The following is a 14,626-nucleotide window of genomic DNA, read 5'->3' as shown; positions in this document are numbered from 1 at the left end:
ACCAACAACAGTGTGTGCGTTAATAATTTTGGTGCTTTGTTGAAACTCGGTCTAAATCAGCCGAAGATATGCAACAGGTTGATTGGTGGGAACGATCAAATTCCATTTACTGGAACAAGTTCACTGGTGTAATTGAATACATGGGCCTCCGCCTCCCATTGTGCTCGTTGTACATAAAGCAGCTCTGTCCACGAGCTGATATATGGACCGTAACCCCTGTGGTCCACCCTTGAATGTGAACCCCTGTGAACCTCACCTCTCCCCCCTCCAGTGAACGGGGAGGGGGAGAGGTGACCCCCTCCTCCACCCCAACCATTTTGACAGACCCACAGGGTGCCCGCAAATGACACCTGGGCGTGTGGCAAGATCTAAAGATATAACCCCTCAAATACGGTATATGCAAGAATAATCACCGGGCTATTGAGAACATATGATCGTGGACAAGCGAATGTGACATAATCTCGCGTTGCATATTTACACCTGTGCGATAACATTTTGATGTTGAGAGTCACCGGAAGCGGAAGTGATCGCGCGCGCACGGCTGAGGGGGAGCCAATGAAGAATGGAGCAAAAGGAAGAACCTGACATGGCTAGTTTCGGGTGGCGTCACTTCCCGAAATCATTCTTCGGCGCACAATTACCAGGGTCGAAATGAAACTACACATGCGCTCATGTGCAACCAGGTGGCAAGGACCCACAGCGGACGGAGATCTTGCTTCGATGCACAAGGTCTAAATATACAGGTCAGACCGTTGGAATTCTTCTGCGCAGCTTCTGACGTCATTTGGCTGAGTCCATTTTCTCTTTGTGATACACTGAAGAAAACTGTGAAACGCCAAGGAAGACAGGAACTATAATATTTTATATATATTATATATATATATATATTATATATCATATATATTATATATTCATATATATAGACAGGAACTATAATATTTTATATATATTTATATATATATTTTATATAATATTTGTCAGAATATAACTAATTGCGTGGAGCAGTGCGAGCGAAGGCAACGTCATTTTTGAACGACGGACCAGCTTCAACTGACAGCTATAGGACCCGCTAACCCCACTTTGAGCAGCCAGGTGACGTTCACGGGCCCGCTGCGCCAACTCCCTCGAAATTCGGTCGGAAGTGGTTAGACCTTATATTCTTAGATCTTGTCGATGCAATCGGCTGCGGCGGCTGCGGCGGCACCGCCAGCCAACCAGAGGCTGACTCAGCCCCGCTCTCGACGAAGCTGGGATGACACGGGAGCTAAGCACGTCGACCTGGTAACGTACTCTAGATATCTTGTTCAAGCTATTTCTAATTTAATTTAAATTATTGCGGCAACATTTTCTCAAGTAATTGCCCTTCAGCTGACATGGTTACATTGGATGTAGATGTGTAAATACATATATGTATACATATACACATGCATACAGATATACACACAAACACATACACATGCAGATACATATATACATACATAAATATGTGTGTGTACATATACATACATATATATGTATAATATATATATATACATATATATACATATATATATATGTATATATGTATATATATGTATATATATATGTATATATATGTATATATATGTATATATATATGTATATGTATATATATGTATATATATATATATATGTATATATATATATATATGTACATACATACATACATAGAATAGTGTACATATAAGTATGCAGATACATATTCATACATTTAAACGCATATGTATAAAAATATATACATACTTATATACTTACTGTACATCTATGCAGTATGTGTATGAATACACACACACACACACACACACACACACACACACACACACATATATATATATATATATATATGTATATATATATATATATACACACACTCATATATATATATATATATATATACACATGTATATAGTATATGTATATATATGTATAGATATATGTATAAATATATGTATATGTATATATATGTATATATATATATATAATGTATATATATATGTATATGTATATATATGTATATATTATATGTGTATATATATATATATATAATATATATATATATATATATAATAATAATAATAATAAATTGTACCGGACCTTGTAGCCACACTATGGAATTTAGGGTTGTAAACTAGTTGCAGTCCCCATGACCTTGTACTTTACAATGAGTTTTGAATACCCGCCGCCTGTTACAGTGAACCGTACTGACGTCATGATAATATTCTAAAACAGAAATATTCTTACGTATAGTCATGATGATTCAACTTCATGAATTAATATGTATGAATGTGATGTGCATTTTACATTTCAAGCATATTTCATGAGGAACTATCGCGTTCCCAGTCGGCAGCGCTTACAAAGTCCTTTGGGCTTCAGAACCCTGGCAGCTCCCGACCAGAGGAGTACATGTTTCTCACCCCTGGGGAGTTCGGATATGAAAGAAACTGTGAGTCGGGAATATACACATACATGTACAATATTTACATATAAACATGTACACATGCATATATATGCAATAAAAACACTAGGAGCGTGTGTTCACAAATGCGTAAGTAACCACTAGGAAAAGTAAACTAACGAAGCAGAGCGCTTTCGTATAATTACATCTTCAGTGCAGATACAAAGAAGGAATTATAAGATGAAGAAACAAGGTACAGAATATATGACATAGTGAAGAGGGCATTCGGAGAGGTAGTGGAAGAAGTACACGTGTCGGACGTTTGGGCCGTCCTGGTAGTCAACAAGTATGGGACGTTTGGGCCGTCCTGGTAACCAACAAGTATGGGACAACTGCTCATAATTTGTATTACAATTCAAACAATTTTGAAATTTCATGAGAAATAAAACTATCTAATTTGTACAAACCTTGATGAAGATTAACATTTATCCCCTTACTAGATTTGATCAAACTGCATTCAATTAAATTTCTTTCTGTTATGTTGTTGTTGTATGTGATGACTTTAGCGTTATCCCAGTCAACTGGGTGGTTAAATGGTTCATGTGGTTGAATATACCGCTAGATTGGTTTCCCTCTCTAACGTAATTATACGAAAGCGCTCTGCTTCGTTAGTTTACTTTTCCTAGTGGTTACTTACGCATGCATATATATATCCGTACATTTATGCATACATACATGTGTAGTAGTATGTTACTACAGGTGGTGAAAATACTCGTTCGTGAGAGAATGAATAGGATTAGGTAAACTTCAATTCTCCCGAGACTTGTTTATTGGAATTAAAATGAGTGGTATAGGCGATTTCAGCCGATGTCTTGGCTGTGGAACATAATTCTTTATGCAAAAAGGGCATAATACATATTTAGGAGCACAGCGAATAATTTTGTTTACGAATTACAATTCTGACGTTACAGAATACTACTACTAACATAGATATTTAAACATAGATATTTGGTACATAAAATATTGATAAATATATATTTCCATAATATAAGTTCCAACGGGTGACAATTATTAATACAGAAATTAATTATAGTGCGCGTATTTCTACAGAAAACGATTTCTTCAAGGCGTGACCTTGCTACACATGTAGACATTCATATATAAATATATGTTACACATGCATATATGTGTATTATATATATACATATATATATATATATATATACATATATATATATATATATATATATATATATGTGTGTGTGTGTGTGTGTATGTGCGCGTGCGTGTGTGTGTGTATGTGCGCGTGCGTGCGTGTGTATGTACATATGTATGTACACATATACGTGTACGATTATACGTACATGCATGCATACACATGTTGATAAAACGTTTGAGAAATCGTGGAACAAGAATATATATATATTTCGCCAATTGTCCATAAGTTAAATAGTGTTTTCACTGCCCCAGTTAAGGACTATTAAGTGGAGCACAGCATGCATTTGTTATTCGAAGTTTCATCCCATTTTTACCGATGCTTGACTTGTCTGCGTACAGACTGCATAACAATCAGTGCATATTTTTGTTATACACATCTTCGTTGTCCACAGAGGGGCGCATGGAGCTTCAAAAGTCTCGAGCACATGCAGATTTCTATAAATTATTATGTGTAATTACGCCTTTTACAGCTTCTGTTGTAATGAACGAAACGTATAACAGGTAAATCACTGGTTAGGTAGACTGAAGGAGTTGTCATGAAGTAGACGCCGTAGTTTTGTGACGAGCACCTGTTAATTAAGGTTTTGTGAAAGTCATCCGCCGTCGACAACGATGTGTGATGAGCTCACCGCCTCGGCAGCAGTCATCGTTTTTTACTAAAGCACGGATGACGAGCTCAGAAATTTCGCTACACGGGGGAGCATCCGAGGGTCGCAGTAGACGATACGAGTGAAAATCAGTCGTTCTTCGTTATCAGTGCACGGTGTTCTAAAGATGATGTTATGAGATGTAGTTTGCTAGCGCTTCCATTCTTATAGACAGTCTCGCGCCGCTGTCTTTCAGATGATGTACTGCGCATTAACGGTAATCCACGTCAGGATTGTACAAGATAACACCATCATGAAAAACACACGAGTAGAAAAGGGACTGACTGACAAAGTGTGAAGCAGCTCAAGGACGTGAGGTAGCGGCAATAATTAGGAAGGAATGACGTGACTAATTCTATGAGGAGGAAAGTCAAAGACTAGAAATGGCAACGAATTATGGTCTTAACAGAAGGAAGCTGCTCTGTACAGGAAAGTGGGGCAAGAGGTTAGGGTCAGATGACGTGAGTTTGGCTAGATCATGAGGAGGAATGATAGCAGTAATAGTATGTACATTTTCTTTTCTATATACTTGCACTTTGTAGGAAATCTACTCTGGAATCTGTTAAATTTGTATTGAGCGAAATAGATCGGCCGAAAAACCCGTGTATACTGTCGTGTGTGGTGATGTGGTGTGTCCTGTGTGTGTGTGTGTGTGTGTGTGTGCGTGTATGTGTGTGTGCGTGTGTGTGTGTGTGTGTGCGTGTGTGTGTGTGTGTATGTGTGTATGTGTGTGTGTGTGTGTGTGTGTGTGTGTGTGTGTGTGTGTGTGTGTGTGTGTGTGTGTGTGTGTGTGTGTGTGTGTGTGTGTGTATTTTACCTCCATGTGGTGATCCTGCGAGACTGACCTTCGCCCCATCGCCCCTCTTCAAAGCACGTCAGTATCCTGACCTCCCTCTACAGGTGGAGCCTCGGGGGATGTCATTCGGTCTTTGGGCTGGCCCCAAGACTTACATTATCAACTATGACTCCGTTTCCTCCATCTTTTCATGCAAGGAGAAGTGGTCCTATGAATGCTTCCTTCCTACCACTACCAACCGGAAACAAAAAAAAAAAGAATCAGTCACACGCTAATACTACACAGAAAACAGTCCAATGCTCATTTTCAGAGGATCCAGAAGGAGCCATAGGACCTTCACTGGCGGTTATGGGACTGTGGATTCCCCGGCGTCGAAATTCGAGTCAGCAACTATTATTATTTCGTGTCCCTCCACGCACGCGCGCACCCTCAGCGTCTGCGACAGAGGACCGCCTCCTGAGCTCTCTTGCGGCTCGAATGTGCTTCCGCCTCTGTGACGGACGTTCGATTTGGCGCTATTTCGAGTATGAAGTGAAAGAAAAAATACTTTCCTCTGTTTCCTGGTGTCGTAGTCCCTGGCTCCCTCACGGTGCACTTAACGCGACATGTTTTTTGATAGAAGACTGTATGCTCATACACCGTAACCCAAATATTGCTCCTGAGGAACTATATTGTTATGTGTGTGTGTATGTGCATGTGTTTGTGTGTGGGGTGTACGTATGTGTGTGTGTGTGTATGCGTGCTTGCGTGCGTATGTGTGTGCGCGTGGATACGTGCGTGCGTGCGTGCGTGTATGTGTGTGTATGTATGTATGTGATTCACCATCGTCTTGGATCACGTGTTGGACTCGTGATCGACAGTTTTTACCCTCCCGGAAGAGAGTTTAGGAAAGACGAAGAAACCATTGCCGTGAAAGGACTGCAATTAGTGCCGATTCGAAATATGTCATTTCTTTTTTATTGTTACCATTTGTTTTTGTCAGTGACGCAGCAGACACTATTGTACTTAGATTTATGACGTTTTCGTCCTCTCTGGTTCAAGTGACTGAAGTGAGCTAGATCACATTCGGCTCAGGGTTATGAGAGGAAGGCCAGAATCAGAAGCAGAGCTTGGAGTGTCCCAAGGTTACGCGTCGGTGCGTCAAGGACCAGCGGGGACAACTGGGCAAGGACAGAGACTCCAGCTGATAGTGTAACAGTTGGAACGAACTGACCTAGATGAAGTGTCCTTTCTTTTTAACACTAAACAGACACACACACACACACACACACACACACACACACACACACACACACACACACACACACACACACACACACACAATATATATATATATATATATTTATAAATATATATATGTATGTACATATATATATATATACAGTATATATATTGATTATGCCACAACTCTTGGACTTGGTGTGGAATGATGATCCTTCGGATTATGGCACCGTTTCTATCGTCTATATGAAATGACGTGAGCGAAGGGGTGCCAACCACGAAGGTGACTAAGACAACCTGAAGCCAGACAATAATGATAATAATTATGTTATGTGGCATTGAATCAATATACATGAAGTGCAGATAATGAAAATAACACATAGTTCGGAATAACAATTACAAATGCCGAGGATAACACAAAAAAGCATGTAAGCTTATTTCCATTGTTGTCCGTATAAAGATTTCCGCCCTACGGTAGAGGAATTTATCGATGGAGACTAATAATAATGATAATAATAATAATGATGATGATGATAACAATGATGATAACAATGATGATAACAATGATGATAACAATGATGATGATAACAATGATGATGATAACAATGATGATGATAACAATGATGATAATGATAATAATAATAATAATAATAATAATAGTAATAATAATAGTAATAATAATAGTAATGATAATATAATAATACTAATAATAGTAATAATGATAATAATGGTAATAATGATAATAATAATAACAATGATAGTAATAATAATAATAATAATAATGATGATAATGATGATAAGTTAATTGACAATAAATCAAATACATGAAATACAGATAACGAAAAGAACACATAATTCGAAATTACAATTACAGTTGCCGAGGATAACACAAAAAAGCATGTGGGCTTATTTCCATTTTGGTCCTCAGAGAGATGAATAGAATAAGCGGAAGGGTGCCAAGATGAAATGAGTGTGATGACCTGCCAGTGGAGCAGGTGAACGTCACAGTTTCTGTTTCATATACTTAAACACTGGATATGAAAATATATCCATTGGAGGAGAGAGAATTTTTACACAGAGAATGGCAACGTGAAAGAAAATGAATTTTTAGGGGATGACTATTAAATACTTTTTAAACCACTCCTATTCCCCTCACCCTTCTCCTTTTCTTCCTCCTCCCCTTCCACCTCCTTCTCCTCTTCTTCCTCCCCTCCTCCTCTTTCTCCTCCCCTCCTCCTCTTCCTTGCTTCCCTCCTCCTCTTCCTTGCTTCCCTCCTCCTCTTCCTTCTTCCCACTCCTCCCCTTCTTATCTTCTTCCTCCTACTCCTCCCACTCCTCCTCCTCCTCCCACTCCTCCTCCTCCTCCTCCTCCTCCTCTTCTTCTTCCTCCTCCTACTCCTACTCCTCCATATCCTCCTCCTCGTCTTCCTCTTCCCCCTCCTCCTCCTCCCTCTCCTCTTCCTCCACTTCCTCTTCCTCCTCCCCTCTTCCTCCTCCCCTCTTCCTCCTCTCCCTCCCCTCCTCCTCCCCTCACCCTCACCCTCCTTCTTACCCTCCTCCTCCTTTCTCCTCTTCCTCTTCTTCCTCATCCCCCTCTTCTTCCTTCTACCTCCTCCTATTCCTCCCCTTCTTTCTCCCTCTCTTCGTCCTCCTTCCCTTTCTCCTCCTACCCCTCCTTTCTCCTACCCCGTCTTCGTCCTCCTTCCCCTTCTCCTCCTACCCCTCCTTTCTCCTACCCCGTCTTCCACCGTATCCTCCTATTCCTCTTCCCTCTTCCTACTCCCACTTCCTCCTCTCTTCCTTTCACTCTTCCTCCTCCTCCCCTTCTTCCTCCTCCTATTCTTCCTCCTCCTCCCCGCCTTCCTCCTCCAATTCTCTCTCCTCCCCGTCTTCCTCCTCCTCTTCTTCCTCTTCCTCCTCCACGCCATCTTCCTCCCCTCTTCTTTCTCCTCCCCCTCTTCCTCTTCCCCTTCTTCCTTCTTCATCCCCCTCTTCCTCCTCCACCCGTCTTCCTCTTCCACCTTTTCCTCCTCCCCTTCTTCCCTCTCCTCCTCTTCCTCCTCCTCTCCCTCTTCTCCCTCTTCCTCCTCCCCTTTATCTCCTCCCATTCTTCTTCCTCGAACCCCTCTTCCTCCTCCTCCCCATCTTCCTCCTCTTCCTCATCTCCTCCTCTTCCTCCCCCCCTTTTCTCCTCCCATTCTTCTTCCTCGAACCCCTCTTCCTTCTCCTCCCCATCTTCCTCCTCTTCCTCATCTCCTCCTCTTCCTCCCCCCTTTTCTCCTCCCATTCTTCCTCCTCCCATTTTTTCTTTTCCTATTCTATTCTTCTTCCTCCAACCCTTCTTCCTCCTCCTCCTCCCCGTCTTCCTCATCTTCCCCCTCTACCTCTTCCTCCTCTTCCTCTTTCTCCTCTTCCTTCTTCCCCTCTTTCTCCTTTCCCTCTTCCTCGTCTTCCTCCTCCTCTTCCTCCTACTCCTCCTCCTCCTCCTCCTTCTCTTTCTCCTCCCCTCTTCTTCCTCCTCTTCTCCCTCCCCTCCTCCTCCTCCTCCCCTCACCCTCACCCTCCTTCTTACCCTCCTCCTCCTTTCTCCTCTTCCTCTTCTTCCTCATCCTCCTCTTCTTCCTTCTACCTCCTTCTATTCCTCCCCTTCTTTCTCCCTCTCTTCGTCCTCCTACCCCACCTTTCTCCTACCCCGTCTTCCTCCGTATCCTCCTATTCCTCTTCCCTCTTCCTACTCCCTCTTCCTCCTCTCTTCCTTTCACCTCTTCCTCCTCCTCCCCTTCTTCCTCCTCCTATTCTTCCTCCTCCTCCTATTCTTCCTCCTCCTCCCCGCCTTCCTCCTCCAATTCTTCCTCCTCCCCGTCTTCCTCCTCCTCTTCTTCCTCTTCCTCCTCCACGCCATCTTCCTCCCCTCTTCTTTCTCCTCCCCCTCTTCCTCTTCCCCTTCTTCCTTCTTCATCCTCCTCTTCCTCCTCCACCCGTCTTCCTCTTCCACCTTTTCCTCCTCCCCTTCTTCCCTCTTCTCCTCTTCCTCCTCCTCTCCCTCTTCCTCCTCCCCTTTATCTCCTCCCATTCTTCTTCCTCGAACCCCTCTTCCTCCTCCCCCCCATCTTCCTCCTCTTCCTCATCTCCCCCTCTTCCTCCCCCCTTTTCTCCTCCCATTCTTCCTCCTCCCATTTTTTCTTTTCCTTTTCTATTCTTCTTCCTCCAACCCTTCTTCCTCCTCCTCCTCCCCGTCTTCCTCATCTTCCCCCTCTACCTCTTCCTCCTCTTCTTCTTTCTCTTCTTCCTTCTTCCCCTCTTTCTCCTTTCCCTCTTTCTCGTCTTCCTCCTCCTCTTCCTCCTCCTACTCCTCCTCCTCCTTTCTCTTTCTCCTCCCCTCTTCTTCCTCCTCTTCTTCCTCTTCCTCCTCATCTTCCTCTTACCCCTTTCCCTCTTCATCCTCCTCGCCGTCTTCCTCCTCTTCCCCCTCTACCTCCTCTTCCTCTTCCTCTTTCTCCTCTTCCTTCTTCCCCCTCTTCCTCCTTTCCCTCTTTCTCGCCTTCCTCCTCTTCCTCCTACTTCTCCTTCTCCTCCTCCTCCTCTTTCTCCTCCCCTTCTTCCTCCTCCCCTTCTTTCTCTTCCCTTCCCCTCTTCTTCCTCCTCTTCCTCCTCCTCATCTTCCTCTTACCCCTCTCCCTCTTCATCCTCCTCGCCGTCTTCCTCCTTCTCCCCTTCGTACTCCTCCCCATTTTCTTCCTCCACCCCTCCTCATCTCCCTCTTTACCTGGTGAGAATTATTGAGTGATGGCGAGAGGTTGGTAGATGGTGTGAGTTACTGAGAGATGGTGAGAGATGGAGCGAGAGTAAGAGTGACAGATACAAAAAAATGTAGATGGAGTTAGATATTATTCTATATTTTCTATGGTTCAAACTACAAGAAAACCTTGAATGAAGAGGGTGACTTTAGTTTCTTTCTGCCAATCTTCTTTCTGGTTAAATATTATTAATTATTTTTCGGGTTCCATTTTCGGCATTTTTTGAGGAACGGGTCGGAGAATGCCAGATACTTGCGAATATAAACTTTGAATGTCCAGGAAAACTAATTCTACATCTGATTTACATCAAGGAATATAACATTACATGTGGATTTTCGATGCTGTCAGATATGTGGAAAACTAATACAAGTGTGTGTGTGCGTGTGTGTGTGTTTGTGATTCACCCTTCTTATCTTCTTCCTCCTACTCCTCCCACTCCTCCTCCTCCTCCTCCTCCTCCTCCTCCTCCTCCTCCTCCTCCTCTTCTTCTTCTTCCTCCTCCTACTCCTACTCCTCCATATCCTCCTCCTCGTCTTCCTCTTCCCCCTCCTCCTCCTCCTCCCTCTCCTCTTCCTCCACTTCCTCTTCCTCCTCCCCTCTTCCTCCCTTGGACTCGTGATCGACAGCTATTTCCCTTCCGAAAGATCTAAGGGTAATGCTGTGACCTTACATGCACACACACACCCAACTCCTCGCCCACGAGAGTTGGAATAACGACTCGCAGCGGAGCGATACTGAAATTATTTCAGCTCTGGGCGGGACTCGAACCCGGACCGCCGTAGTGGCAGCCGGGAACTCTAACCACTGCTCCACTAGGTGTGTGTGCGTTTATGTGAGTGTGTGTGTGTATGTGTGTGTGTGTGTGTGTGTGTGTGTGTGTGTGTGATCTGTCAAAACAGATGTCTAACACGGAACTTTGCCACAGACTGTCACGATATTGAATTCCAAACTTCATTTCGTGATGTTTGCAGCACCATTCCTCTCGATAACATTACTGACAGTCTTCTTCTCCCAGTCCCTGTTAACTTTCAGTTCTTCACAAACGACAGATATTTCAAAACTGAGCTAAGCTCTCGATAAATCGATTCATTTCGGGAAACTTCGTCCAAGATGAAATCCGTACAGGCGACGATAGTTGCTGCCCGACAGTAGAAAACCGAGAAATTGTTGACCCCAGAGGCAGCTAGAATGTGTACTGAGGTAGTAGAAAATGGCGAAATGATTAATCGAGATTGGCTTGAGATCCGTAAGGTCCTTTCCCTGCAGATAGCGGCTTCCTTCAGATGAATGAAATCGCCTGGAGGCAGTTGCAATAGATAGTAAAGCTGAGCAAAAGGGTTGATTCACCTGGATTCCCGTCCCTTTTAACCGCACCCCTGAACAAAAACTAGCCCCCTCATCTCCATCGTTATCTGTATTATTATTTGTTCAGAATGGTCCCCTCCCCTTCCGGAACAAACGCCTTCCCCACTCATTACGCCGTTTGCCCCCAATTGCCCTCCAAAGAGAGAGAGAGAGACACCCGCTGCTGCAGGCATGGCACATCATCTGTTTTACCTCTTGCCACTGTCCGGCTGTCATCTCCCCTCTCCTACCGCCCTAATTGCCTTGACTAGTTGCTTCCTCGTTGGGATCGCCCCCCTCGTTGGCTGCCCTTTCTCGCCGCAAGATCTCGTCGCGCAGTCACTCACAGGGGCTGAAGTCCAAAGCTAACAGACAACACTGGAGTTTGTAGTCTATTTTTCGGGTTTAGCTTATGTCTCCTGAATGGTATACTTATCGACTTGATTGTCCGCAATTGTTTAACAATGCATCTAATATCATTATGATATATACATAGGTTCACTGCGTCTTTGCTGTGAATTTAACACCGAACATCTGCAAACGAAACAGTTTTTTGCAACAACGACAACAACAGCAACGAAAGATGGAGTAGAATCTTTATGATACATTATCGCAGGCTGGGATCGTTGTCCGCGGTGGTCAGAGACATGCTCGCTCTGGTCCGACCGAGAATGTCTCCTCCCACTTGTCCGCCATCTTGCAACCATCAAACCTTTCCCATCCTTTCGTTCTCACGTCTACACTCCATGATGGCCATGTATCACCTCCCATACCTTTAATTCCTCCTCCCCCCCCCGACTCCAACTTTCACTCTCATTGTCACTCTTTGCTTATATTCCACACTTCCAGGATTCCTTTTCTCTTATCCATGGTTGTTCCATTCCCTCCTCTTCTTCCATGTCTCCTGTTCCCTCTCTCCCTTCCTCCCTCCCTCCCCACCTCTTTACCCAGCGGACGTCCCACCCGGTCCCTTACCTCCCTACCCCTCCCCCCTCGTTCCCTCCCTCCCTCCCTCCCTCGTCCCGTAGAGCACACAATGCTTTGTGATTATTTCTGTACACTGGGCGGGCGAGACTTCTGGACGATCGAGTTTCACCCATGAAATAAGTTTCCCATCATTACTATTATCAAATAACTTTTCAACTTGGGACTTTTTTTTAAACTCAACAATTCGTAATCGTTTTTTTTATTTTTTCTCTCTCAGGGCAATGCAGGCGACATATGTTTGTATATGCCTGTTTACCATAGAATCATTTGCTTTTTTATAGCAATTCTAAATTATCTTTATTTACTCATATGCTGATTTACTGAGCGAATTTCTGGAGGGATGAGGTGATGACGCAGTGGGGAATGACGACAAACCCCAAATTACATCAAGACTGTCAATTCTTCCGTCCGTCGAATCCACAATGACGGCGAGCTTACTTCGTGGCTGGATGGTCGATCGCGCAGCGTGGCGTCCATCACGGCTTGTTGGCGATCGGCGGTGGTGCTTCTCGGCGCGGCTTCGAAAGGGAAGGCTCACCGTATGGCATCATTCCCATCAGCCCATTCAGAGCCGAGAAAAATGGAAAGGAAATAAGAGAAAAATAGATATCCACTTATCCGACACAAAGCCCCGAACTACTGCCCGGATGATTCCAGCATCTCCGCTCGGCGCTTACGTGTCGTAGTCCCAGCGTGATATATGCCTGCGTGCGCGCGTGCGTGCGTTAGTACGTTGCCTCTCATTGTAAGCACGTGACTGCCGTAACCCCAAGGTGTTCTCTTCCTATGGTGATGCCTTCCCTCCATTGAATGCAGTGACCAAAAAACAAACCTAAAAAGCAAAGAAATCCCGTCTAGTGAATCTCCTGGATTCACTTGGTTTGGTGCTTTCGCAGACTGTATTAGCTGCACTGTGTAACAATGCACATTATGTTAGCACTGATTCATTATCACCCTCATAGGAAATAAATGATGGACGAAGTAACTAGCTGGTATTTGTTCTTGGTTTTAGATTGACTACCTCCCCTTATGAATTTGAATTATTTCTGTGGTCATCAGGTAGCTTCGGCCTTCTTTGTTCTTTTTTTTTAATACCATTTCCTTTCAATTTTCCCTAATGATATCTTACATATTTCCCCGGTCTGGTCATTTAACTTTAATACAGCTAGTGGAAACCCTCTCGCAGGACAGGATTGTGACTGAACTCTTATTCTAGTCAGTCAGACAACTTGAAGATGTCTCGCACCTGCAGGGTCTGTCTGCCTCCGATGTCCAATCGGTCTGTGTCTGCCCGTGGCCTTTCCATCGAGGTGGACTGCTAACATTCTCATCTGTACTTTCATCGTGACATACCCTGATCGTCCCTTCTTGTTCTCTCCCTCGCTTCTAACTTCTTTCTTCCTCCTTTTCTCTGTAGCTTTACTTTCTCTCCCCTTCTACACTTTTCTTTCTGTCTGTCTAACTGATCAATTATGTCTGTGGGCTGTGTAGTATTGTTCTCTCATTTTTTATTCTTCTTCTTCTTCACTCAGTCTAATCACCCTTTATCGGTCCTTCCCCCCTCTATTGTCCAATTGTTCTGTTCCTTTTTTTCGATCCTTCCTCTGTATTGTGATTTTGTCCTCTTTCATCAGGCTTTCCTCGCCATTGTCTTCTTGTCCTCTTGTCTATTATTTCCTCTTCCTCTCTATTATCTCGTTATCTCCTTATCGTATTGTTCTTTCCTGTCTATTGTTTTGTTATAAACACTGCTTTCTTCTTCTCTCTCCACGGCATTGTTCACCATAACATCCTCTCTTTTGTTTGCTCTGGTTTGTAATTTTTTTTTTTTTTTTTTTTTGCTTTTGCGTGACCATGTGCTCCTTCGTTTCGCTTCCGTTGTCTTCCTTTGCTATCTCTTGTCTTCCGGCCAACTCTTCCTCTTCCCTCTATTCATCCTCCTTATTTTCCTTTTCTTCATCCCCATCCTCATCTTCTTCCTTCTCCTCTGCTTCCTTTTTCCTCCCCCTCCGTTTCTACTGCTTTCCCTATTACCTATTTTTCCTCCTCATTATTATCGTCTTCCTTCTCTTTCCTATTTCCATTTTTTCCTCCTCCACTCCTCCACTTTATACACCCACTACTCTTCCTCATGCTCCTTCTCTTTCTCCTCTTCCTCCTCTTTTCCTTCCTCCTTTTTCCCATCCTCCTTCTCCTTCTTCCC

At 43.6% G+C, this 14,626-nt stretch overlaps 1 protein-coding gene across 1 annotated transcript in view; it reads left to right on the top strand.

The window, feature by feature from the left end:
• The first annotated feature begins 828 nt into the window (after positions 1-828).
• Positions 829-14,626, top strand: part of LOC143033293 (uncharacterized) — a 108,620-nt gene continuing 94,822 nt past the window's right edge. Inside the window, exon 1 of the mRNA XM_076198558.1 lies at positions 829-1,281. Within this exon, the coding sequence (XP_076054673.1) occupies positions 1,253-1,281 (29 nt within the window). The 5' untranslated portion in view covers positions 829-1,252. The remainder of the gene's footprint in view (positions 1,282-14,626) is intronic.

Source organism: Oratosquilla oratoria, chromosome 15 (genome assembly GCF_046742065.1).
Source record: "Oratosquilla oratoria isolate Oo_2021 chromosome 15, ASM4674206v1, whole genome shotgun sequence".
In the NCBI taxonomy this organism is placed as follows: Eukaryota; Metazoa; Arthropoda; class Malacostraca; order Stomatopoda; family Squillidae; genus Oratosquilla; species Oratosquilla oratoria.
The sequence above is the reverse complement of the archived record's forward strand: the minus strand, read 5'-3'. Positions and strand labels throughout refer to the sequence as shown.